Source organism: Actinia tenebrosa, unplaced genomic scaffold, assembly GCF_029948245.1.
Source record: "Actinia tenebrosa isolate PJP-AT-01 unplaced genomic scaffold, QUT_ActTen_1.0 PGA_scaffold1__47_contigs__length_23844297, whole genome shotgun sequence".
NCBI classification, from domain to species: Eukaryota; Metazoa; Cnidaria; class Anthozoa; order Actiniaria; family Actiniidae; genus Actinia; species Actinia tenebrosa.
The window spans coordinates 12,074,815-12,101,351 of record NW_028292578.1 but is presented as its reverse complement, the minus strand read 5'-3'; the positions used below and the strand labels follow the sequence as shown (position 1 = coordinate 12,101,351).

Sequence of the window (26,537 nt, the reverse complement as noted above, 5' to 3'; positions counted from 1 at the left end):
TTAATTCGGTGTTATTGCTGTTGTTGCTGCTGCTCTTAGAAATCTCAATCGCATTTCTAAAGTATAAATTTGCCGAAATATCAGTTTCATCTGTTTTGGACTAATGCGCATGCTCGTAGGTAATTACGTAATACTTTTTCCGCTGTGCCTCTGGTTCGCCGACTCGGAATAAATGTCATGAAGAAATGAACCATCGACTTTCAAGAATGTTAACAAATTTTGTAAGTTTTCCATTTTTAATTTTAAGCCAAGAGAAAAACGAATGCCTTTTTTCATATTTATCCCGTTTTGCTCGCCAGCCTCAGTAATGAAACTGTATTTTACGGCTCTTTAGGCCTCTATACACGTTGGTGAATCTTTTTCGTGTGTAAGTATAAGTGGGGGCGAATTCTCCTAGCTTCGTCCATTTACTAAACACGCGTGCATTGAGTACCAATTATCCCCTCGAGGCTCTAACTTGATTGGAAGGAGGCTTGTCAAAGTTAAGTGGTATAACATCATTCTAGTTGTCAAATTGTGTCCTTCTTTCTCCATTTTCATTTGATTTAGAATGTCATTTGAAGGGTGAAAAAAAACTCAAAATGATACTTTTCGCTTTAATGAAAGGAAAAAGTTTTCGGAATGCTCCGACGGAACCGCGTCCTTTACCATTTCTTATTATTATTCCTATCTTTAAATATTTGCTCCGGGTCACTTTAGTATAATTTAAATTACCACTGTCCAGATTCCGAAATGACTACTATCTTATTGCTATTGAAAAATTATGATTCATTTTGTTATGACTTATACAATGAATACCAAAATTCTTCAAAATAGTCCTGTTTAGCTCGGGCGTAATTTTTACCCATTTCAGACCGTGTCATTCTCTAGAGTATCATTTCTTTGTTTAACGGTTGTGTATGAGAAGACACATGAATATGGATACCACTCAAACACATATTCTTATTCTCAAGACCATGTGCCATTCCCTAGAGTATTATTTCTATGTTTAACGGTTGTGTATGAGAAGACACATGAATATGGATACAACTCAAACAAAGAATCTTATTCTCAAAAGAATAACGTGGTCTGGAATGGGAAAACATTACGGTAAGGAGGTCTATTAGCTTGGTGCTAATTCGGGTTCGGCATGCCTTTTGGACTATTTTTAAATTTGTTGCGTGTTTTTTGCCTTACCTGTACGACGACGAACAATCGGTACAGCGGATTCCGTGTGAAAATACACGCGTAAGCCCCCATTGTTTGCATGTACAGCTGCGTGAATCGCATTCAAGGCTGTGATTGGACGTTTGGAATTTTCGTACTCTTTGATTGGTTCAGAGGGAAGTCATTTAAGAAAAATAACTAATTAAGTTTTCATATAATTAAAATGGCGACTCAGTTCACATTAGGATCGGACATGTCGGAGGATGATTGAAACAAAGTAATATTAGTCACCGATTTTTTTTTTTTTTCTTTGCTAAACGCTGAGGAAATATGGTATTCATCGAGGGAGAAACGCGCGCTATAGAGTAACGTGAGGGATCAAGAAACGCTTCGAAAAGAATCAACAAAAACATCAAAGAAATGCAAAAAAAAAAAACGAAAACAAAAAACCAAATTCACGGCCATCAAATATGACTTTCTTTAACATTTCTAAATTAAATGCATGTAAGTAAGAGTTAGTGATAAAGATTTATGAGACTTTCAATTCATGTGATGAAGTCAAAATGCGTACTATTCGAATTCGTTAGCAGCTGGACCTTTTTTTCTAAATTTGGTGTCAATCATTCCCTTGGTATCAGAATTTTCTAGATTTACATATTTTATACATTTTGGTAGTATCTTGATTTCAAGACAAAGAAAAATGGGGGTCAACGAATTGGTTTCCGATATGTTTTGCCGTAAAGAAGTGAGAAATGACTTTTCTTGATATTTTGCCCATCGAAACATTGTAATGACGTCATCACCATGAACGACCGCGCCCTTTACTCATGCGTAGTAAGGATGCACTCACTTGTTTGACTTGATAGTTGACTTTTGTTGTGTTTTCTTATATTCTAACCCCTTAATTCACCTAAAATATATTAATCCAGCATAACTTACAAGTGTTATTTTGTACTTTCGACTGCCAAACGCTTGTAAATGGGACAATTTCACGAGGGAAAATTCCGGCATTTAAAGAATGTTGTACGAATTTAGGAAGTTTAATGTTCGAGTATTGAGTTGACAACGGGCTATTTTGATAGGCAGAATCAACTGCGCATGCTCTGTTAGGATTAGCATATTATTTACTGAGATAATCCCTCTAAGCGGTTTGAATTGTCATTTTTTGACAAATAAGACATGAATTCTATAAAATTTAAAAAAATGGAATGAATAAATGAATGAATGAATGAATCAGAATGAATGAATGAATGAATCAGAATGAATGAATGAATGAATCAATCAATCAATACTATGAATAAATGAATAAATGAATAAATGAACGAATGGACGAATGAATGAATTAATGAATGAATGAATGAATGAATCAGAATGAATGAATGAATGAATGAATGAATATATAAATGAATGAATAAATGAATGGGATGAATAAATGAATTAATCCCATTTATAAGTTTACCACGGCAATCACATGAAAGTAATAACATTGGTTTTCATGACATTCGTGAAATAAAAGTCTATTATAGGAAATTACAATCATCGACCTAAAATAAGTTTAATCAGGATAGAGAGAGTTAGCGATCTTTATTTATACACGAAATTTTTATCCGTCGTTACAACCGGTTGACATAAAAGTCGTGCAGAAAGAAGACCTTGGAAGTTCATAAAAAAATATCTTCTTACTAACAATGTCATTACGATATCAAACAGTGAAAAAATCAAATATCTGTGTTAACTATTTTAACGATTTTCTTGGCCAAATATCCAAACTTTTCTGTACAAAATGGGTTTTTATCTAATGTATTAGTCAATTAAGACTCCTGCCCTTGGACAGATCGCGGAATTAACGCAGCGAGACCGGGGATTTAACGCACTTTAACTGCCATTGTGTGAATGCAGGAAGACACGTGGAATTTAAAGCGTACTTCAACAGTTTTAAACAACAAATCTTTCCCCGGGGGTCGGAGGTGGGGATTTTAATTGACTACTGAATAAGATAATAACGAATACGAGTCCCACGACTAAGTAAAAACTCAGAAAAACTCTAGCAATATGAAACAAATTTTCTCTCCTCTTCGTAAGATGGCGTCTAGTAAATTCGACGTCTACCATTAGGTGACTACGGTACTCAAATATATCGTAGCTCAAGGGTAGTAGTCAAATTAACGACTTTTTCTTATAAAGAAATTAAGCCTGACTGGGAGGTCGCTAACGGTTGTTATAAAATATAAAATGACTCGTAAAACTTGCACACGAATTATTGGCATGTCGTTTGTAAACAATTAAAGTATGTGAGAAATATGTTTTTTTATTATTTTTCCCTCTTTTTTCTTATCAATTTTTGGCTGCAGAAACCCGTTATCATAACTGATTTTCAAAAAAAAAAAAAAATCTCGTTCAGGCGTTAGGTTCAAGAAAAATATTTAATAAACACGCAGAGAAAATTTTCTTATTCTTATAAATTTCTAAAGGAGTCTAGTCGCCGCCTTAGATCGTTTTAAAAGCGCGCGATCTACTTTTGAAAAACATTGGTTTCTTTCACAAGTTTCTCTATCTTCGACTTCTTGACCCGACAACTATAAAGACAAACGCAAAACACTCAAGTCATTTTCGCTTTTTTGAGGTTTGAATCAAATGGACTTGAAATGATATATCTAAGGCCAATTAATAAGACTTGACATTATGTTTAGTCGGATGAAGATAAGAGTATAAAGCAGTACTATTTGTTTCTAGAATAATTTCTTTATATAATATGGCTATTTCATCGAAAGCTGGCTTACGAATTGTTATATTATCTCTCAAAAGAGTCCGTTATATATCCAATACCTTTTTCAAAATAAATGATCACTTTAGCTTAGATTAAGTTCCGGTTTTACCATGACCCTAAACAACGAAAAACAGGTGCTGCTTCTAAATATTCTTAAACGCTTTACGGTATCTGCAGGATTCATTAACTCTTTTGGGAGCTATAAAATAAATAAGTGCTTCCTGTCTTAACTACTTTGAATCCTAAATTATAGCAATAAACTTCCACAACGGCTTGGTTAACCAATAAATAGTTAGGAATTTTGGGTGGAAAAACACTTTTTCGTGGTCGGTGAGCAACAGAACGGCAAACTTGTGTCGTTTCGTTTTGGGGAATAAATAAGGTAAGAGTATCAACCAATTAAACTGGTAAAATCAAATTTAAAAGTCTTGTGTTACTTGAAAAATTTAACTGAATTTTAGCTCTATAACGTTAAAATACTTTGTGAAAAAATCTTGGATGTTAGAAGCCTGCGAAGTGCTCTCAACTCGTTAATTGTCGAGACTACGCCTCGAACTTTAGCGAAAAAGCTCTTTGAGTACAAACTAGTTTCCCTAAAAGGTTAAGTTAAGTTTTCCCTGAAGCAAAATCTGAGAGAGTTAAACGTTATGCGGGTTGCGAAGACATGAGTTTTGGTTTTCAAAATGAAGAAGATTTGCCCAACAAAAAAAAAAAAACGTTTTTTTTGAAAACCCTTTCACTACTAAAGGTTTTTTAAATTATCTTTATCAAGAAAAAATTAATTCAATTATTCAAAATTATCTCAGCTTGAGAGGAGAAAAAATTTTCTTAGCTTTTATAAACCAATCTTTGCTTTAGTAAAATTTTAAAAACAGACCGGCTTTTGACTTATTGTGCGATTGCCGCTCGAGGCGACCTTGAACGTTTTATTAAAAATTAGCGAAACGGCTATTTTCCAAAGCATTTTCTTTTCCTAATATGAAAGAAGTAGTGGGATTACTAAGTACTTGGTACTCATTGGACTATACTCATTTTGAAAGGATATAAATGGGGTAAAATAGGCGGATGAGTTTATTAGGGAAGTTGTAACAAATATAGTTCTACGCGACAATAAAGCACTTCAAAAACACTTTTATCAGGATAGCTAACCAGGCAAGGTAAGAAAACGCCCAAAAATTCTTTTTACAAGAGTTAGGATTTTGCAGAAGAGTAATATGAAATAGAATAAGCGGATCCTGCGAAAAGCAAAAGACTTTCGATTCCGAAGACACGTTCGTGTAAACATACCGAGGAAATTGTCTTTAAAAAAAAAAAATTCTTTGAATTCTTGAAATTTTTCAATGCAACTTTTAAAGTCAATTTCTTTTTCGTAAAAAACACATAAATGGTTTCCATAAAAAATCCATTTAAGGATAACACCTCTTCATATAAAGTTATAAAAAACTATTACAAATCTCGCGTTCTGATTGGTTGGGAGCGCATGCTCTATGAGAGCACACAGCATGTGAGCGCGCTTTTTCATTCGTATCAAAAAACAAAAAAACGGTTATCGTAATTTGTATTTCATAAAAGAAATAAAAAACTTGCTCGTTGTGCTGTGTGCAGTTATAAAGCACTTGGGGATTGGCAGAACACTCGAGAAGTGTCGAGAAGCAATCCGCTGTGCGTCGTGCTTTTCCTAACACTTCTCTCGTGTTCTGCCAAACCCCGCGTGCTTTATGACTGTACACAATTAACACGCGCGCACATTTTCTATTTCTTCAAAAAGAGCCGTTTTTTGAAGAAAAAAAGGTTTTCCTGCCTCCACGAAAATCCGTGCCCTGACTTAGATCAACCAAGAGGTTGTTTCGGGGTTTGACCTGTGAGTTAGCCGTGCCCTGACTTTGGTCAGCCCAGAGGTTGTTTCACGGTTGATCTGCGTGTGGTTTATCAGTGCAAAACGCTTTCATCAATCTCACTTTAAATATATTGGTTCCTTGTTGACTAAATAGGAGGGTAATGAATTTCTTACCGAGTGAAAGGAGGAGGGCTAAAACCATTTTCATTAACCAATCAAAACCCACTACTCGAGCTGTCAATCATATTTCTAGACATTAAATATCACACACGTTTGTTTGATTTTTGTTGCAGATCAACCGTCTAGTTGTCATGGCAACGGCATTCACTATAGTTACTCTGTTGGTATTTTTATCAAGTTTAGAAACAACTGGTAAGGCGATATAAACGTTGAAATAATAAATCATTCCGAAATTTTTATCAAAATTTCACAAGTATGAGTTTCCTGTGGTTAACTTCGTTTCCAGTCTCTTCTGTTTTTCTCAGTTTTCTGAGACACAGGAATCCCATTTCTTATTTCGTTATTTTTTTCGATGTCTTTAGAGTCTAGAAATACTCCTTTTCAAAATGAAAATTCTTTAAGACGAAATCAGCCCAGTGATGAACAATGCGCAGTACGCCGGCCAGACGGTACTTGCCTCAATCAATGGCGAGTGGGAAAGAAAGAAAAAAGCGGATTAGACGTGTTAGAGAAAAGACAAGCCAAATGCGATAGAAGAATGTCAATGAACTGTAGGATGATGGGAAGAAAAAGGTAGGTGATTTGGCGAAACTATCACAACCACTACTACTATACCACTAGCAATACACTATTGCTATTGCTGCTGCTAATATACTACCACCACCACCACAACTACTACCACTACTACTACCACTACCACTGTCAATACTACCACTACCACCACCACTACAAATACCACCACAACCACAACCACAACCACTACCATCACCACCACACTACTACAAATACCACCATCACTACTACTACCACTACCATCACCACTACAAATACCACCATCACTATTACTACCACTACCACCACCACTACAAATACCACCATCACTATTACTACCACTACCATCACCACCACACTACTACAAATACCACCATCACTATTACTACCACTACCATCACCACCATACCACTACAAATACCACCATCACTATTACTATCACTACCATCACCACCACACCACTACAAATACCATCATCACTACTACCACTGCTTTTGCTACTACTACTACTAACAGTTCCACTCCACTATGATAAAACCTCTACCTAAGAACTCTTTAAAAACTATCTTCATCTTAGGATTCTTTTGTCTCAGAGCGCTACACAACATAGACTGTACTCAACCAGAAGGTCGACGTAGCCTCCTCTGCAGAAAAGAATACTACAAACGGCTGTACCCTAGCACACCATGCGACAAGCGATTCGAAAATTGTGAGAAGCTCTACATGTACAAATCAGCTCAGAAAAGCGCAGACTTAGAAACGAAGGAAACCCAGAAATGTGACTTGAAATCCCCCCTCTGCTACTTTCCATACCCTGGGAAACGAAAACCCAAGCAAGACAAGGATTTGGGAAAAAAAGAAAGTCCTGACAAAACTGGGTCGAAATATTCACTGCTGCCCGAAACAAGCCGAGAAGAAGTGGAAGAAGAAGAGGTTGACCACAAGGAAAGCGTTACTGAGACAGAGAATAACCTCTTGGGGGGATTTTTCGTGGGGCGCGAGACGACAAAGCTGCCGTACGAGAAAGAAGAACAGGAAATGGACGGTGTACCTACTATAGAAGAAGATGGCGACGACCCTAAACCTGTTGCTTGTAACCCGAAGAGAGACTATCAATGTCGTTTTAGAATATTTTCTGGCAAAAGAGACCAGGTAAGCTGAAATAATTCATAACGAATTACACTTTTACCCGGTATTTTTAGGTATAATAAGGTGCACTGTTTTAGCGTTTTTTCTACCCAGACAATCGATGAGATTTTTAAAAATTTCAATCACCAAATAACCAACCATTCACTCAACTGACTTCAATCAATTGAAAACCATGTAGTATAAAGGTACGATGCGATTTTTCATGCGACTTTGAAAAGAGTATAGTGAATGCATTTCACCCGTGAAATAAAAATTATTAGTCAACGTGTAATAGTCACTAGAAAAGTGAAAAGTCTCACCGTGCGCGACCAACGTCGCACGGTTGGACACACGGTGTGATCTAGTTTTTGCAACGATGCATAAAAAATTAACAGAACAAGAGAGAAGCGCTATGAAAAGCACGACGCCTACTGGGGCAGCAAAGCAAACAAGTTTTCCTTTACATTTTCTTATGAAAAAATACAAAATGATACAGACGCTTCTTTGAAAACAGATAAAATAGTGAGCCCGCGCGCGTGCTGTGCGCTTTTATAAAGCACGCGAATATGACCAATCAGAAAGCGGGATTCATGACATTAATGAAGCATTCTTCTTTTTTCTTCCAGACCTTCAAAAAAGCAGCAAGCCCAAAGTCCTACAAATAAACTATAGCCAAGCTCCATGAAAAAAAAATCACCGAAGTAAAAGAAATTAGATTAGATTAAGAACATTAGATTTACTTAAGATTTCGATTGCAGATTATATATATTTTTTCGTCTGTATAGACAAAGAGTAAAATGTACTTAAATTAGCTGCAGAAAAAGGAGGGAAAATGGATGTGGAACTTAGTACTTTAGTTCTCGTAGAACCTGCACACACTTAGAAAGACGTTTTTGTTGGGCTTGTGACGTCATGGCCGCCATGTTGGATGACATCAATAAAAGACATCATTCAATATGGCGGGTTTGGACGAATTTCAAAACCTATTTTGGGCCGAGCACGAATGTATCCCGCAGGGAATTCTGGGATACTTCAGAAACCAAGCAAAACCACAATACATCGCGTTTCGTATATCTAGAAGCCCATGCAAGGTAATTTAGTTTTCAATTGTCATAGAGATCTTTTAAACACACTCAAATTGGGTTTCCTGTGGTTACATTATCTTTCCGAGTCTGCGCACTATTTCATTACTACGCAACTAACTACAACTCCCTTTCTCCTTTATTAGAAGCGATAGGCATTAATAATCATTAGGATAATATCTACAAGGCTAATAATTTCTTAAGATATGACAAGCTAAATGAAAATTACTGAATGGAATAAATTGAGAGAATTGAATTTGGATCAATCTCGTTTTTTAAAAGCTTTTTTTATAACATTTTAACTGTTTTTCAAATATTTCACCTCCTTATCCCAAGAAAACCGTTTTCCCTTATTTCTGTTTCTATAGAAATTTTGTTGACTACTGCAAGCCTATTAATTTCAAAAGGTATTTCCTGACATTTCAATGGTTTTTTTATTCATTTTTGCCCACCATCATTGTATTGATTTTGTTTGACCTTTTCTTCCTATAGCATTTCAATGTAGTTATGTTCATTTTCCCTACCAGCATTGCAATGGTTTTCTTTGGAATTTTCTTCCGGCATTTCAATGGCTTTTTTGTCTCCTTTGCCTGACCACATTGCAATGGCATTTTATCATCTTTGACACAATGAACACTTCAATAGCTTCTTGGCGATCTCCTAATTTTAGTGCCTTTTTATCCATTTATTTTACTAACACTTCAACGGCTTCCTGCTTATCGATACCTGATTTTTTAGCATCTTCTGAATATTCTCTAAGCATAATAATGGGTTTTCAGTTGTTCAACTTTGCTCATCTCATCACAGCTCCAGAGAACTGCCTATATTGAAGGCATAATTGTTTAAAATGTCACCATCTTTTCGGGCGTTCCTACTCAAACACTACAATGGCTTTTCCTATCCCATCACTATCAATCAACCTTATTCCTCCAGTGACTGTCAACCACGTCATGAGTCATAAACATTCCTTGTTGCTTGGTAACACCAGCACTTGAATGGCTTGTGTGGCATTGTAAACTTGTCCACATTTAAATGGCTTCACAACGGGCGGTTCCTTCGGCGAAATCTTCGCGCTCACCGTTTGTTCCGGGTTTTTCTCCGAATCGTTTTTACTTCCACTTTCTTGTAACTCTTTCTCAGAATCCTTATCAGTAGTTTCTGATTTCTTCTCGCCTTCTTTCTCCTCGTTATGCCATTCGTACGATTTTAACTTTACATCCGGGAACGGTAAATACCCTCCAGTCTGAGGTATGACGTCAAGGGTGACGTCACATGTTGCCATGAAAACCATCGGCATGGCAACTACACCACTATTCTTACCCGAAATTATCCATAAGTTAGTGTCCACGGCGACTTCGTACAGGAGTTCCCGTTGTTGTTTTCCCGTTGGGGTGGGGGGTGAGGACACTTGGTCCGCTCCATGGGTATTAATGATGGTAATATTTAGTCTACAGAGAGTTCCCTTGTGGAGTTTATTGTCCGATCCTGGAGCTTCTATCCTGGACTGGATCGTAAACAAGGTCTGAATTGTTTAAGAAAGAGGTATTTTAGAAGAAAGATTCTGACATAGAGTCAGTCCTACTTCAAAATGTGTAGATTAGAGATGCGCGCATGCGTATTTGTACGCTAATTTGATCCCACATGGACTAAATCACAACCAGGATATTAAAATCAATGGAATTATATTTTTTCGGAATCTTTTGACTAGAGAATTGATCTGGTACGAAAAAGGGTATAAAGGAAGATTTCCAGATTCTTTATGAGCGATATATTCCTCCAGTAGCTTGAAGGCTTCAGGGGAACGTGTCTTTCGGCACATTTACTCAATTAAGTAAGGCACAATCATCCTTCAACACGGACTCAGGATATTGCAATTTCTGTAAATAGCACTCTGTGTGCGCTACTATTTCAGTTTGAAGACCTCTTTATGGTGCCTTAAGCGTTTAATCCAGTGGATTCCTAATGTTCACATTTTAGCGCGTGATTTAACGCCTTCGCACGGGCGAAGACCAACCTCAGTAACTCGTTTTTTGCATCAAGAGGGAGCGAATATCGGTAAAATTTGCTAGAGATATTGGATTATTTATAAGAAGCCCACCATTTAAAAAAAAACTTTTCTTTTCCCTACGACATTAAGATGATCTTGTAAGTGGTCTAATGTAAAAAGTACAAAAACTATCAGATTATGGTGAACGCGTTCGTTTTCATTTTACTTTTTGTAAAATGACATGAATAATGCGTTATTAAGAGTTGGTGACGTGCGTGACCTGACGTGACGTGCGTGACCTGACGTGCGTGACGTAGCTATGACATTATTAACCATCGATATAAACTTCTTTTTTAAATTAACCTTAAAAATGCAATTAAATCAATAAAGGAAAAACGTAAACGAAATGACAAAAAGGAATGAAGGTTAAAGAAAAAAGAAAAAGAAAAAGAAAAAAAGAAAAAAAAAAAAAAAAAGAGAAAAATATAGAGAAAGAGAAAGGAAATAAACGTCAAAAATTACTTACTTTTGTGTTTTCCCAATGAAAATCATAAAGATAGCAGCAGCATTCATCCAAATTATCTGATTCCTGACAACAACAACAAAAAAAAAAAAAAAAAAAAAAAAAATTAAAAGCAGGTATCAAACAGATGGGGGTGGGGTAGGGTGTAGTCTACGACTCCCAAACTTTCTAAAACTTTGTTGAAACCTCGACGTACCTTGTTTCTGAAATTCAGCTTCAATTGGCAGTCGAGAAGCTGTGGTGAAGAAGATGCTGGATATTGAAATGGAAAAAGGAAAATGAGAGTTTTTCTCTGAAAACCTCAGTTTAGTAAGTAAGCAACATATTCAAAAAGAATGGGGTAGGGGATTGGGGAGGGTGGGCTAAGGAATTGGTAAGGGATAAGGATGGGTGGGTGGGGGATTGATAAGGGAAGGGTAGGGAATTTGGGAGGTGGGTAAGGGGAGAGTGGGGTAGAAGATGAGAAGGTTGGGGTAGGGGATTGTGGGCGGTGTGGTAGAGATTTGGGGAGGGTGGGGAAGGAGATTGAGGATGGTGTGGTAGGGGGTTGGGGAGGGTGGGATAGTGGATTGGGTAGGGTGGGGTAGGGTAGGGGATTGGGAGGGTGGGTAGGAGATTGGGGAGGGTGGGGGAGGGGATTGGGGAGGGTGGGGCAGGGGATTGGGGAGGGTGGGGCAGGGGATTGGGGAGGGTGGGGCAGGGGATTGGGGAGGGTGGGGTAGGGGATTGGGGAGGGTGGGGTAGGGGATTGAAGAGAGTGGGAAAGTGGATTGGGGAGGGTGGGGTAGGAGAGTGGGAAGTGGGGTGCTTCTACCTTCACTGTTCTCAACTTTCCAAAGTAGTGACATCTCTTGTCCTTCAGTCAGACTCTAAAAAAAGGAAGGAAGGGAAAAAAAGAATAAAATGCAAAGAATGTATATTGAATGTAAAACATGTTTAAATAACGAAGAAAGCAGGATAGAGCACAAGGTAGAAGAGACCTGTGACGACTTTACTTACGAATGGCGCCTCGTTATGGACCGGAGTAGTCGTAACCGCTGGACAATCGGCTATCGTGAGTGTAGGCGCATCTACATGTAAAGGTATTGGGCTCCTTCCAGCTATTACTGTTTGAATGAAACGACTAAGAAAGAAAGAAAATAAAGGACATAAAGGTCGCAAACGGATATCAAACTAGAAAATTATACTCCTTGCACATGCTAAGAATGACCTATAAACAAAGAAAAATACAATAAAACATGCGCGATTCATTTTCCCGCCATTTTTTCTGAGATGTGTCTTCTTGTACCATATTGATCTCGTAGCCAATACAATAAGACAAGCGCGAGCCATTTTCCCGCCATTTTATCTGAGATGTGTCTTCTTGTACCATATTGATCTTGTACCATATTGTTTTATTACACATTTAGGTTCGCTATCAGTACCGCGAAGCCATAAAATAAAAATCATATGATTGACGTAGTAGATAAGGTATCACTTCACGGTAACCTGGAAGCCGTGAGTTTTTTTATTTTATCGAACTTAATGTGCAATAAACAAATTATTACATGTTAAGAGCTTGATATCGTTTTTATTCGCTCGTTTTTCATATCATATAACTCACTCGCTCGTGGACTCGCTTGTTCGCGATATATAAAAATGATATCAAGATATTAACATGTGTTAATCACTATTTACCTCTCGTTAGAGCAGTGCACGATATGCCTGACAGTGAAGGGCCGTCTGAACGAGCAAACAAGCTCGGAGAACGAACAAGGTTGAAGCCACTTGCAAGAGAACATCATCAGATGCTCTGTGATTTCCTCCATCTCGCTCTGCTTACTCAACGGCGCCAGCACCACCAGATCAAACTCCATCTTCTCATAAGGCCCACAACGAGGTAGCGTCACTATGGCAACGGCCGAGGTGACGTCATCGCCCTCGTGGAATGATGGGAAGGTAACCTTATAAGGGTGCTCGGTTTTGGGACTGGTTTCCAGGTTGGATGAGATGTACGCTGTTCCTGATGTGATTTGGTGTAGCTGTAGGTTTGTCTTGGATGTTATTTCGAGTTTGGAGTTTGGTTCTATTGAGCCTGGACCTACTGAGATGGTGATGCGTACTCGCTGCGACAGACCGGCAAGAAGATCTAAGGAAATAAAAAGCCCATTTAAAGCAGTAATTTTTTTAGTTTTTTGGCAGGAAATGGGTCAAAAAATGGCCGTGAGGGCTATTGGCAAGGGAAGGGGGGAGTCTCAGGTCTTTACAGGTAAAAGAGACATGCTTCGCAGGCGATGAAAAGATCACCTGGGAATCACCATGACAACATGTCTCAGAAATTCAAGGTACTGCTATATAGACCGTTTTCTCAAGGTTGCGTGCGCATCCTACTTGACGGGTCACAAAACTGAAAAACGCAAATTCAGTAGAATTGAAAAGTCAGTTTTATATTTAAAGAGGAGAATAATCAATGTTATGAGTTCTTATTGAATAAAAGTTCATAGAAATGTATGATACTGTAATCCTCATTATAAGCTCCGGTTCTGGTATCGTTGCCGGTCAAGAGGCAGCATGGTCGAGTGGTCATAGTGTCGGTCTCGCAATCCGGTGGTGCCGGGTTCGAGTCCCGCTGAGGCCACTAGCTGAGACTGTATTTGTCCTGATTTCGGATTAGTTCAGATTCAGTTTCTCGACCATGCTTGTAAATAGCCAACTGGTTTGCCTCCTTACCAGTTGGGATTCTTAACACGCTTTATGTTCATTTGATCATTTCATTTCAGTTTATTAATTGTAGGAGGGCCATAATGGAAACTACTGGGTTACCAGTAATGTATGTCACCCTCGTTAAAAAAAGTCAATTTATTTATTTATTTGGATGCGCACTTAACCTAAACGGTCTATTGCCTCATATTGGAACATAGAACAAAAGTAAACCCAGTGTCAAATAATACTTTCCATTGTTGAATTTCTCCTCCAACACCTGGCATCGGCATCATTTGCATATCAAGGAAAAATGGATATTTGACAGATGAGTTTAAAGGAGTTTCTTACCACTACTAGACACGGTGATCTTAGGGGGATCTGATACAACAGAGAATCCGCTAGCCTCCCTGGTGAGATTCATCTGTGGCCACACAAAGTTCAGCTGGCCAATCTCTACACAGAGTTGCTTCAAGAAGTACTGACCCTCCTCTGGGACCTGAAACCAAAAACAGAACAATGTTATAAAATAAAATAAATGAAAAAATAAATCCACTTTATTTACGTCTCAATGTATTTAGCTCTTCAGAGCTAATTGGGTAGACAAATTATGAACTGAAATAGATGAATATAAACATAATACTGTTAAATATCCCAACTGGCAACCCAGAGGCGAACCAGTTGGCTATTTACAAGCATGGTCGAGAAACTGAATCTGAACTAATCCGAAATCAGGACAAATACAGTCTCAGCTAGTGGCTACAGCGGGACTCGAACCCAGCACCACCGGATTGCGGGACCAACGCTATGACCACTCGACCATGCTGCCTCCTATGTAAATTCTGAAGCAACAGAGAATTCTAAACAGCGGTATTACCTGGACGGTTAGAGTGTAATGATTGATGCCAAACAGTAAAGGCACATTACAGCACTCCAGGGTCGCTTCTGACTCATCCTTCGCCATGGGAGGGTCCTCTGTACGAACAGACTGGGCTGAGTCAACCCTTGTTAGGTGAGGAGGGTCAAGCCCATCGTCATTGGACCCTACGTCACTGGCATCTATAACAAACACTGAACAGTTATCATACTGGGCATTGACTTAGATCAGCCCAGAGGTTGTTTCAGGGTTTGATCTGTGACTTAGCCACGTCCTGAATTAGATCAGTCCAGAGGTTGTTTTATGGTTCAATCTGTGAGTTAGCCATGCCCTGACTTAGATCAGCCCAGATGTTGTTTCAGGGTTCAATCTGTGAGTTAGCCATGCCCTGACGTAGATCAGCCCAGAGGTTGTTTCAGGGTACAGTCAGATAACACAGGTCTTCTTACCCTCGCTGGTCTTATCAGAGAGGTCTTCTTCAGACATGGCTGCAGAGGATATAACGTTTTCCTGGACGGTAGGGGACATGGCCCTGAGAGATCTTTTGCTGGAGTTAAGACTACTGCCTCGCCTGAGGTCTGATGAATGAAGGCTGAAACTGATACGGCGACACGTCACTTCCTGGAAAAGAAAACAGGGAAAACATCAAAAAAATTATGGGGTACTAATGGGCGTATCCTGGATTTTCTATGTGTTGTCACTCCCCCTAACCTCAGCGAGTCATCTTCTCTCCCTCCCCTTCCCCCAAATAATTGCTTATAGCAATTCAAGGGCGAATCTAGCCAAAATTTTAGGGGGGGCTGATTGAGTTGGGGGGGGGCTGATTGAGTTTAGGGGGGGCTGATTGAGTTTAGGGGGGGGGCTAATTGAGTTTCTTCCGTCAAAATAACGGAAAACGATAAAAAAAAGCATTTTTTTTATTTTTTCCTGCTGAAGGGGGGGGGGGGGGGGCTTCAGCCCCTCTTTGCCCCATTGGATCCGCCCTTGCAATTAATCTTCCAATGGGAAGAAATGACATACAGTAGATACCATAGGACTACCACTAATAGTACTTATGGGGAAGGCATGGCATCATCCCATTAACCATGATGGTAACAATTAACTGTAATACGAAGAGCAAGAGGATTTCCTGTGGTTACATAGAGCAACCCCAACAAGTGGGCGTGGCAGGTTGGGGGTAGGGTCCTTCCCCTGAATATGCACCTGTATTATTTAACTTCATATCTCCTGTTGACCGGTTAATAGAGATGGCTTTAAAATGAGAAGTTCAACACACCTCATGTAGTCCGCTTTGAAGGTCAAGTTCAACCTTGATTCGCTCGCCCACGCTTCCAATACCCTTAAGAAGCTTGATGCGAACATCCTTGACTCGAAGAAGGGGCTCGGCACGAATAATGATTGGCTGCTCTGGAAATATATAGTAAAAATGATGATCGTTAAATAACAGCTGCACCAACATCATTATAATCATGATCATTACCATTAACAACATTTACATCGACAACACCATCATTTGTCATCATTATCATCACCATCATTATCACCATTACCACCACTACCATCAGCATACTACTCACCAACATCTAGAGTATCTCGTATCAGCTGCAGCAGTTCTTGTGCATACTTGGACTTCTTTTCAGGAGGAAGAGTTGACTCACAAGCCAACATGGAACATGAGTAGGCATACGTCAACATTGTCAAAGAAAGCAACCAATGTACGTGTTGACTTTGGATAGGCAGACAGACAGACAGACAAAAAGACAGACAGACAGACAGACAGACAAGCATACAGACAGACAGACAAGCATACAGACAAGCATACAGACAGACAAAAAACAGACAAACAGACAAGCATACAGACAGACAAAAAACAGACAGACAGATAAGCATGCAGACAGACAGACAAAAAACAGACAGACAGACAAGCATGCAGACAAACAAAACACAGACAGACAGACAAGCATGCAGACAGACAAAAAACAGACAAACAGACAAGCATACAGACAGGCAAAAAACAGACAGACAAAAAACAGACAGACAGACAGACAAACATGTAGACAAAAAAAACAGACAGACAGACAAAAAACAGACAGACAGACAAGCATGCAGACAAAAAAAACCCAGACAGACAGACAAAACACAGACAGACAGACAAGCATGCAGACAGACAAAACACAGACAGACAGACAAGCATGCAGACAGACAAAAAACAGACAGACAGACAAGCATGCAGACAAAAAAAAACAGACAGACAGACAAGCATGCAGACAGACAAAACACAGACAGACAGACAAGCATGCAGAAAGACAAAACACAGACAGACAGACAAGCATGCAGACAGACAAAACACAGACAGACAGACAAGCATGCAGACAGACAAAACACAGACAGACAAGCGAGCATGCAGACAAACAAAACACAGACAGACAGACAACGTAGACTAGTAGACCAGTAAGAAAGGATATTTATCAAGGTATTTGAGTTTCTTCTGACATACAACCAGCTTCATGAGTACTTGTGTAGCAAGAAGAGTCCATCTCTCATGGCGGTACACCTGATACACACTCATTAACAATGGCTCTGCTTGGTTATACTCTTCACGACACCTGAAACACCATTACACATCAGAAAACCAGATACTTTATTAGTTATTGCCTGGTAATTTCCATAGAACTTGAGGATGTGAATTTAAAAAGAAATAATACTCAAGAGAATATGACACAAACATTCACATCAAGATGATGGTAAAAATGTCCATGATGATGATAATGATGATAACGGTGATGATGCATGATGATGGTGATGATAATAATGATGATGATGATGATGATGATGTTTGAGATGATGATGAATGAAACTGATAATATCATTGATGATACTGATGACTAATGGTGCATGATAGTGATGATGCAATAAAAATAATTATATTTTTACAACCACCACTCCCCGTAAGGGGCACATTCGTGAGGTTCCCTCCACACACACTTCATTCTATATTTAAAACATACAACACTCAACTCACATGTTGATTTTTCACAATGTTGTTAATGACGGATGATGATGATGATGATAATGGTGGTGAGGATGGTAGTGATAATGATGATGCATGATATACGATGTGTACAGCACACTCTGCCTTACTCACATAAAGAACTCGGCCAGCTCCATGCCGAGAGACTTTGCAGCACGAGTCCGTCCAATATTTTTGAAAATTTTGATAGCTGTCTCAGTTAATTCCTACAGAGAGAGAAAATTTTGATTAAGATATAAAACATGACAGTGTAAGAATAAGTGATTGGCGTAAGAATCTACCATACAAACACTGTATGTACTGTTTATTAAATGGCTTAAAAAACTCATGATGTATGTTCTAATATTGTATCGAATTCTTTACGAAATGAACCAAGTTTGATAAAGAAAATCCAAGTTTAAGTTTATGCAAATGAAGATGAATCTATATCAGATATAAAACCTCCTTCATGGTAATGATTTCTATTGTGTTTCCTTCATGAATTATTGATGAGTTTTTAACTTGAATTTCAAAATAATGGACTACTTCAATGATATAGCGGCAACCAGTGGCAATATGTTTAAAGTGTTATAAGTTTAGGATAAGCCAGTAGCAGTAACAACAAAATTCAATAGCTCATACCAGATAAAGCTTTTGAAAAGCATGCTTAGATGATAATGCTTCATGAAGTTTTTTGGTTGGAGAGTTTGAAGCTAACTCGCCTGTAGAAAAGACAGAAAATTGATTGAGAAATGCCAAGATTGAGTATAGAAGCAAGCCATCCCATCCCCCTATCCCCTTGTTTACAGGGAAGCATCGGTAGTGTGGGCTGCTAATGCACAGCCCCTCACCAATGCGGCCCAAGTCCTGCCGATCTCAATGTTGTATGTGAGTATAGTTGTTTGTTGGTTCTCTCCTGTGCTTTGAGGGTTTTTCTCTGGGTTCTCCAGTTTTCTTCCCTTCTCAAAACTCAACTTCTAAATTCTAATTCGATCTCTGGGCTTTCACTTAGTTTGGAGCCTAGCTCTGTTGTGATTGTTCCACGCTGTGATACAACAGTGAAATCTTTGTAGATTTTTTAGAAATTTATCACTTATCACTTGTGCTTTTTGTCATGCAGCTTGACAGCAGCTCCTATCCTACATACTGTAATGCTAATGAGCCAGAGGGGTGATAACTAGAGGTTATCAGTTGTCTAAGCATCTGACCATTTTTACTCGTCACTTGTATTTTGGCTCGTCTTGCATAGAGATGCTCAAACTCTCTCTAAACTCTATTGTACCCGATGGCGAGCAGATGAGAAGTGCTGATATGTGAAAGCCAGTCTAATGTTACTAGCCTGATATGTACATACATGCGTATCAGGCATTATCTAATCTCATATCATGCAAATTCTTTGCAGAATTAAATGATAATGTACTATAGAATGAAGAAATTGAGATATTTTATTAGATCACCTTCTTCTTGGTTTTTGCCGATGCCAGACAACAACGAACAAACAACCTGCAGCTCTGTCTCACTAGGCATCATGTGTGGGAGGAGAGCACAATGACGACCAACCTCTTCCAGCTGCAAACATAAAATAAACCTTAGGTTTGATAAAGTTACATGTAAAATATATGGTATCTTTTAAGCTAATGTTCAGCGCTTGCCTCTCACCATAGGCTGGTAATGAGATTCATGGGATTCATTCAGCTGATTGATACCAAGCAATAGAATACTCTCTGGTTGATAGCACATGACGGACAGTGTTTGCCTGTCATTGTAGGCTGGTAATGAGATTCATGAGATTCATTCAGCTGATTGATACCAAGCAATAGAATACTCTCTGGTTGATAGCACACGATGGGCAGTGTTTGCCTGTCATTCCTGTCTATTTCATACCTTGTGTTTCGCATACTGATACAGATGAGCAAAATGCAGGCTGTATATGATGTCTTCCTCCCCGTACCGCTTAAAACATGCTCTCATAACCTCCAACACTGTCAGTACAATGCAGCATGCTATACTGCCTGTTGGCATACTGACCTGCAAATGTACACCAAATATGAGGCTCATGCTAAATTAGAGAACTAGAAAATGCACTTTCATGCTTCTCATTATGCAATACATTATTACTTAAAAAGCATGTGAGGAGTAATCAGAAAATGAGCAATCAGAAAATGAGCAATCAGTCCTCTGATTTTGCTGGGCCATAATCGTTCTGGCAATATTTCACACTTACCTTCAAGATTTCTACTTCATGCACAAGGTTGTGTAAGAAGTCCAGAGTTCGCTGTGCAATCTCCCAAGGTCTGCGCAGCTGGAGCAGCAATTTGCATTGGCGTGCGAACAAGTAGTGGCGCAGATCAACAAATGTTGCTTCTTGGGTCTTGATGAGCTCTCTCAGGAACAACTGGGGTTCTCTGCTCATTGGGGCCCCGTCGCAACACTTGCATTCACGCATGAAGATATCAATGCAAGCTAATGACTCTGCAATAAAAAATATCATAATCAACAACAATAATTTTGATGAAAAACACTACACTTTTGAATTTTGTTGAAGACATGCTTCGACAGAATGTAGGTCATTATCAGTTCCAATAATAATGATGATGACGATGACGATGCATGGATGATGGTGATGATGATGCATAGATGATGATGATGATGATGCATGGATGATGATGTTGATGATGCATGGATGATGATGATGCATGGATGAGGATGTTGATGATGCATGGATGATGATGCATGGATGATGATGATGATGATGCATGGGTGATGATGATGATGATGCATGGATGATGATGATAATGCATGGTTGATGGTGATGATGATGCATGGATGATGATGATGGTGGTGGTGGTGAGGATGATGGTGCTGCTGATGATGATAGTGCTAATGATGGTGGTGATGATGGTGGTGCTAATGATGATGATGGTGACCGTTATGATGGTGAAATTTAAAATGATGATGATGATGCATGGTGTTGATGATGATATCAATGATGATTTTGATGATGATGATGATGATGATTTTGATGAGGATGATTATTATTGTGACAATGGTGCAGGATAGTTATGATGCAATTAACTTGTCAAAGTAATTACCTTATGCTGTCAGCAAAACTTATCGCTCTAAACCTTCTCATTCCTTACAAACAGAAAGTTCTTTACCTCCATATTTAGAATTGATGATCAGCTGTGTCAGAAGAGCATCAATCTCGTCATACTGTATCAGCGCTTCCTCATACAGACCCATCATTTCGAAAACAAATGCTAGCTCTTCCTGAACAAACAGTGAACAAATATAACATAAGTTACAAGTGTAATCTATTTAGTGTTAGAGTATCTCATCTTCTTCTTATCCCATCCTATTTTATCTCATTGTCTACTTTTATTCCTTTTTTTGTTTATTGAAGTAACAATATTCGTATTATGATCATCTGGGTGGATGTAGTCCTGAGAAGGACCATTTGATGGGACTGACGTTTCGACAACCTGTTTCCCTGTCTGAATTTCTCTTACATTTCATCCCATTAGCCTCTAAGAAATGTTCTGAAATGGGAAAACAATATGCCCATTAAAGGTGAATAGATCAACACAACTTTCTTACATGAAGAAGAAAATAAGTTGTAAAACTCCATCTTGGCTCTGTCCTCTTCTCTCTCAATGCTCGAACCCTGTCTTCAAACTTGCCGAGGTGACGATTGAAAGAGATTAAGAGTAGCTGTCGCAACTTGACCACGAGACTCTGCCAGGATTCTATTGACTTTGTAAACTGACTCTCTTTCATTGGTTCCCATAATTGGGCCACTCTGGAATAGGAAATATACTAGTCACAAATCATAGCATACAGTACTTTAGGAGCCCTGACTTGTACTGTATGGATGGAATACAGGACAAAAATTCTGTGTACTCTCAGATCACCCATTTCCAATCTTGGACATACTGGTTGACAATATTTTTTGTCCGACAATGTTTTTTGAAATATATTATAGCTAACCTGTCGTTGGTTTTCCCTCCAAAGTCACTCTTAATTTTATCAAAGACGGATCCTCTAAACTGTATCTTGGATTTATTTCCTTTCAAAGAATCCTGAGCAATAACTTGGACAATCAAGTTGTCAACGATGCCTCTGTCTTTGAGCTTTCTCTGCCATTCGTTGATACTGTCCTTCACTTTACTCCTATACTCATCAACATCCTGAAGATAAATAATAATAGTTGATAAAATGTTATTGTAAATTAGAATATACCTGAAACTACAAGACCCTCCCCACTCCTTGGGAATTCCAATCTCCCTCTGTGGTGGAGGTATGGATATTTTCTGGAACTACACAATATACCCTCCTCAGACCCTCCCCACTCCTTGGGAATTGCAATCCCCTCTGTGGGGGAGGTATGGATATTTTCTGTAACTACACAATATACCCTCCTCAGACCCTCCCCACCCCTTGGAAATTGCAATCCCCCTCTGTGGGGGAGGTATACTACAAATAATGACATGTTCTCACCTGGCAATCAGTCCAATAGATGTGGAAAAAAGGCTGCCGATGTAAACTTGATGCCTTCTCTATATCTCCAACCAGCATACTCTCCTGCAGGTTGACGAACCGTGCCTTTAATTTTACTGTCTTTGGCGGCCTGCCAAATGATCTGTGCAACAATTATTATGTATGACTGAGCAAAATTGTGTACAATATACAGGGAAAGATTATTGGGATCTGTTTATTGTATTGTGGAAACTGGAAATTTCAATACCTTCTCCATTCTGTAGCTGTATCTGGAAGCCTTCGTTCTAGCTCTGGGTTTAATTGAGTGTAGACACTTTTATCTCCATAACCTACAAAAAATGTGGAGAGTAATTGTTAACAGATTACATGATTACCTCATAGACATCTTCTCTCTCCTCTAACATGATTATACTGGGAAATTCAATAAAGGAATTTAGAGGAGATTCACTATACACCCTCCGCAGACCCTCCCCACCCCTTGGACATTCCAATCCTCCTCTGTGGGGGAGGTATGGATATTTTCTAGAACTACACAATATACCCTCCTCATACCCTCCCCACCCCTTGGAAATTCCAATCCCCCTCTGTGGAGGAGAAATAGATATTTTATGGAACTACACAATATACCCTCCGCAGACCCTCCCCACCCCTTGGACATTCCAATCCTCCTCTGTGGGGGAGGTATGGATATTTTCTAGATCTACATAATATACCCTCCTCATACCCTCCCCACCCCTTGGAAATTCCAATCCCCCTCTGTGGGGGAGGTATGGATACTTTCTAGAACTACACAATATACCCTCCTCATACCCTCCACACCCCTTGGAAATTCCAATCCCCCTCTGTGGGGGAGGTATGGATATTCTCTGAAACTACACAATATACCCTCCTCAGACCCTCGCCACCCCTTTGGAAATTCAAATCCCCCTCTGTGGGGGAGGTATGGATATTCTCTGAAACTACACAATATACACTCCTCAGACCGTCGCCACCCCTTGGAAATTCCAGTCTTTTTAAGAAGAAGACATTTTCTTTGAATGCAGATATAATTTTTAGCACAAGCCACAAAGTAGGAAAACTGTCTTATCAGATACACCGTGCAAGCCAAGTCTGACAATCACTTTCAATTTCAAAACAAAATCTTTCTCGACCGTCTCTGACAACTTTAACGTCTACTTACACGTTACAATGGGCTTTAAATCCATCCTAGACGCCAAAGTCCAAAAGCCGCATTATCAATGCATCACCAATGACACAAAAATTTAATTTTTCGCGGTGAAATTCAGCGAAAATTTATTTTTTTTTTGGACGAGTTTTTCTAATTCTTCCTTTGGGCAGCCATTGTGATTCCGGAAGCACATGCGCAGGAGCTATATCCGCTGGTTGTTATTGTTCGCACCTTCATAATCCAAGATGGCGGATATTTTGTTGTAAATAATTTAAGAGCCTCCTCGTGTAGTTTTAATCTGTGTTTTCCATTTTTATTTTCATCTTAAGTTGATTTTTTGTTAACAAATCGGATAGTGTGGGCGGTTTTTACGTGGAAGACAAATATTGCAATTTTTTGAGCCGATCTTCATAATATCTAATTATAACTACTGGAGGATCTACTGGAGTGTAACTTGATACACTTTCCAAAATTTAGGTCAAAAAAAATAATCGAAAGAAAACAATTTGGGAAATTATGGCGTTCAATCTTGGTCGCAGACGTAGGAAGTTCATTTACCTTGCAGCTGCAGCTGTATTTTTGTTTGGATGCGTGTTTATAATGCGTAGAATTTCGTCAAGTGAGGTTGAAGATGAAGAAGAAGTTAGGAAGTCCAAGATAACGAGAGACTGGGAGAGATACTTGGACCCCAAAGAATATTTGAAAGATTTAATGAAAAGAAATAGAACTCTGAATTCAACATTCTTTGATTTTATTGAACAAGAAGAGAAGAAGGAAGCAAGATTAAGGAAAGCTGGGAAAGCTGTTGTTACAGAGGAAAAAGCAACAACCGGAGATGTGAACTTAGAGCTTCTCGCCCAACCACCAAATTATAGCGTTCATATATTTTATTACATGTGGTATGGGGATCCGTCAAAAAATGGCAATTATGTACACTGGAATCACAAGTATTTGCCACACTGGGATCCTCTTATAGCCAAGAAATACGCAAAGGGTACCCACGTGCCCCCGGAGGATATCGGAGCCAATTATTACCCAGCTCTTGGGCCGTACAGCTCAAAGGACCCAAAAGTGATTCATAATCACATGAAGCAGCTTTGTAGGGCGGGCATTGGGGTACTTGCCGTGTCGTGGTACCCCCCTGGAAAAGCTGACGACCAAGGTGGACCCCCAGACACTTTAATACCTCTACTGCTAGAGATTGCTTTAATGTACAATTTAAAAGTGACCTTACATATAGAGCCTTATAAGGGCCGTAACGACAAGACACTACATGAAGACGTGAAGTATATTGTTAAGACGTATGCCGAGCATAAGGCATTTTATAAGCACAAGCATAAAGATGGTCGAATGTTGCCATTACTTTACATTTATGACTCATATCTCACCCCCGACGCAGACTGGGCAAAGCTGCTAAAGCCACAGGGTTCCCACAGCATTCGGAATACAGAATATGACTGTATTTTCATAGGATTGATTGTCAAGGCAACACACAAGGATACTATCCTCATTGGTGGATTTGATGGGTTATATACCTATTTTGCTACGGATGGCTTTACATATGGTTCGACGTGGAGAATATGGCCTCAGCTTTCTGCTTATGCCACCCAAACTGGGACCCTTTTTATCCCAAGTGCTGGCCCAGGGTATATCGACACTCGAGTTCGGCCTTGGAATTCTCAGAATACTAGGTCTCGGCAAGGTGGGGAGTATTATAAGAAAAGCTGGAATGCTGCAATCAGTGTTAAACCAGAGATTATTTCAATAACATCGTTCAATGAATGGCACGAAGGAACACAGATTGAAGAAGCTATTCCCAAGCAAGTGTCAGGAATTACTTACAATGACTACACTCCTGAAGGACCTGATTATTATATAAAATTAACTAAAGAATTTGTCAAAAAATATCAAGAATCACAAAATAAGTAATTCAATTCACATGCCAATCACAAGCACTGTGTAATATTTTCTCATTTTAGATATGTATTGTCATTCACTTGAGTATTATGTCTTTGTTTGCAACTAGTCTTATAGAAGTAGGCCATGTTGTGGTCTAAATAGCCCACTTCCGAGATATGCTTCGCTTGTCACGCACAAAGGTTTCAGCATGACCTGTCACGAATGACTGAGCATTTTGAAACCTTTGTGCGTGACAATCGAAGCATATCTCGGAGGTGGGCTATTGGGATAACAGTACACCTAAATTTACTATAAAGGTTATTGACAAAGGTCAAACAGCTATTAGGATTATTTAACTATTATCAATTCAATAGATTAGATTTCATGTGAGTGTGACAGCACAGTAACTTGTATTAACTCAGAGTTACTGGCATCTGAAAATCCAAACTCAAATCATTTTTTAAAAATTCAATTCAGTATTGCTTAGGTTTGTTAAGATAGGATAAAGACATTTAACCTGTGAAATAAGAATGTTATTCAAGGTGTAATAGACACACAAAAAATGGAATTAGGGATGGTCTACTAATGTGTATTAGTGAAATAAATACAGTCAATGTCATTAACATTGTCCACTGAAAAAAGACATTCAGACATTTAGACATTCAGACTAAAAAGAAATATCACGTGTTTCCTTGAATGTTTCGGCATAAAACAAATGCTGAAATACCATTCTCCATCGTATATCCTCACTAAATGGTCTGGGCATTCTGGATTTTCGATTGACTAGTTGAATCTTACATTCAAAGTTAGGCTGACGCACACGAGGCAAAGAATACATAATGAAACACATGATATTTCTTTTAGTCTTAATGTCTAAATGTCTTTTTTCGGTGGACAAAGTTAATGACATTGACTGTATCTATTTCATGGGTTTAGTGACTTCACTCTATTGCTTGTGTAAAGGCCAGCAGACATTCCAAAAGTCTATATATAATAACCTGTATTTATGAGTAATGCTTGTGCACTAAAATTAATATTTAACTTTTACTCTCTCCAGAATCATTCTTAGGCTGCCTTCATAATGTATGGCAGGGGGGGGGGGGGGGCAGGGGAATTTGAAATTAAGGGAGGGATTGGGAAAATTTTGGTAGGAAAAAGGGGGGGATAGGAAAATTTTTATCAGAAAAATGGGGGGGGGATGCACA

General features: G+C 38.9%; 3 protein-coding genes across 4 annotated transcripts; 2 read left to right on the top strand and 1 right to left on the bottom strand.

The window, feature by feature from the left end:
• Nucleotides 1-4,166: 4,166 nt before the first annotated feature.
• LOC116303164 (uncharacterized) lies at nt 4,167-8,948 on the top strand. Of its 2 annotated transcripts, none has more exons than XM_031712658.2 (5): nt 4,167-4,295; nt 6,044-6,122; nt 6,293-6,503; nt 7,076-7,634; nt 8,237-8,948. In XM_031712658.2, exons 2-5 carry the CDS (start codon nt 6,062-6,064, stop codon nt 8,273-8,275), a joined length of 870 nt encoding a protein of 289 aa, XP_031568518.1. In that variant the 5' UTR covers nt 4,167-4,295; nt 6,044-6,061; the 3' UTR covers nt 8,276-8,948. The 2 variants fall into 2 exon arrangements, with proteins under 2 accessions (XP_031568518.1, XP_031568519.1); XM_031712659.2 differs by lacking the exon at nt 4,167-4,295 and adding an exon at nt 5,012-5,070.
• A 154-nt stretch (nt 8,949-9,102) lies between these two features.
• LOC116303174 (trafficking protein particle complex subunit 10) lies at nt 9,103-23,609 on the bottom strand. The gene is made up of 23 exons (XM_089032674.1): nt 23,446-23,609; nt 22,513-22,594; nt 22,266-22,407; nt 21,756-21,955; nt 21,366-21,567; nt 20,927-21,038; nt 19,993-20,240; nt 19,653-19,796; nt 19,226-19,337; nt 18,411-18,490; nt 17,904-17,995; nt 17,224-17,364; nt 16,336-16,445; nt 16,035-16,165; nt 15,208-15,379; nt 14,759-14,940; nt 14,233-14,380; nt 12,880-13,330; nt 12,202-12,325; nt 12,017-12,071; nt 11,399-11,454; nt 11,206-11,268; nt 9,103-10,214 (listed from the first exon to the last, which is right to left on the bottom strand). The coding sequence occupies exons 1-23, from the start codon at nt 23,468-23,470 to the stop codon at nt 9,648-9,650; spliced, it is 3,639 nt and encodes a 1,212-aa protein (XP_088888800.1). The 5' UTR covers nt 23,471-23,609; the 3' UTR covers nt 9,103-9,647.
• An 87-nt stretch (nt 23,610-23,696) lies between these two features.
• Nucleotides 23,697-26,401, top strand: LOC116303163 (glycoprotein endo-alpha-1,2-mannosidase-like protein). Its single transcript, XM_031712657.2, has one exon. It carries the CDS (start codon nt 23,950-23,952, stop codon nt 25,360-25,362), a length of 1,413 nt encoding a protein of 470 aa, XP_031568517.1. The 5' UTR covers nt 23,697-23,949; the 3' UTR covers nt 25,363-26,401.
• The last annotated feature ends 136 nt before the right edge of the window (nt 26,402-26,537 follow it).

What these genes read in the sequence shown, in the direction of transcription:
- LOC116303164 (XM_031712658.2), top strand. Translation starts at nt 6,062, where the DNA reads ATGGCAACGGCATTCACTATAGTTACTCTGTTGGTATTTTTATCAAGT. An exon ending in ATCAAGTTTAGAAACAACTG is followed by an intron (nt 6,123 to 6,292) that starts GTAAGGCGATAT and finishes CGATGTCTTTAG; the next exon opens with AGTCTAGAAATACTCCTTTT. An exon ending in AGGATGATGGGAAGAAAAAG is followed by an intron (nt 6,504 to 7,075) that starts GTAGGTGATTTG and finishes CTTTTGTCTCAG; the next exon opens with AGCGCTACACAACATAGACT.
- LOC116303174 (XM_089032674.1), bottom strand. Translation starts at nt 23,470, where the DNA reads ATGGATTTAAAGCCCATTGTAACGT. An exon ending in AAACTCAAATACCTTGATAA is followed by an intron (nt 16,446 to 17,223) that starts ATATCCTTTCTT and finishes GACAATGTTGAC; the next exon opens with GTATGCCTACTCATGTTCCA. An exon ending in TTCATTGGGAAAACACAAAA is followed by an intron (nt 10,215 to 11,205) that starts GTAAGTAATTTT and finishes TAAACAATTCAG; the next exon opens with ACCTTGTTTACGATCCAGTC.
- LOC116303163 (XM_031712657.2), top strand. Translation starts at nt 23,950, where the DNA reads ATGGCGTTCAATCTTGGTCGCAGACGTAGGAAGTTCATTTACCTTGCA.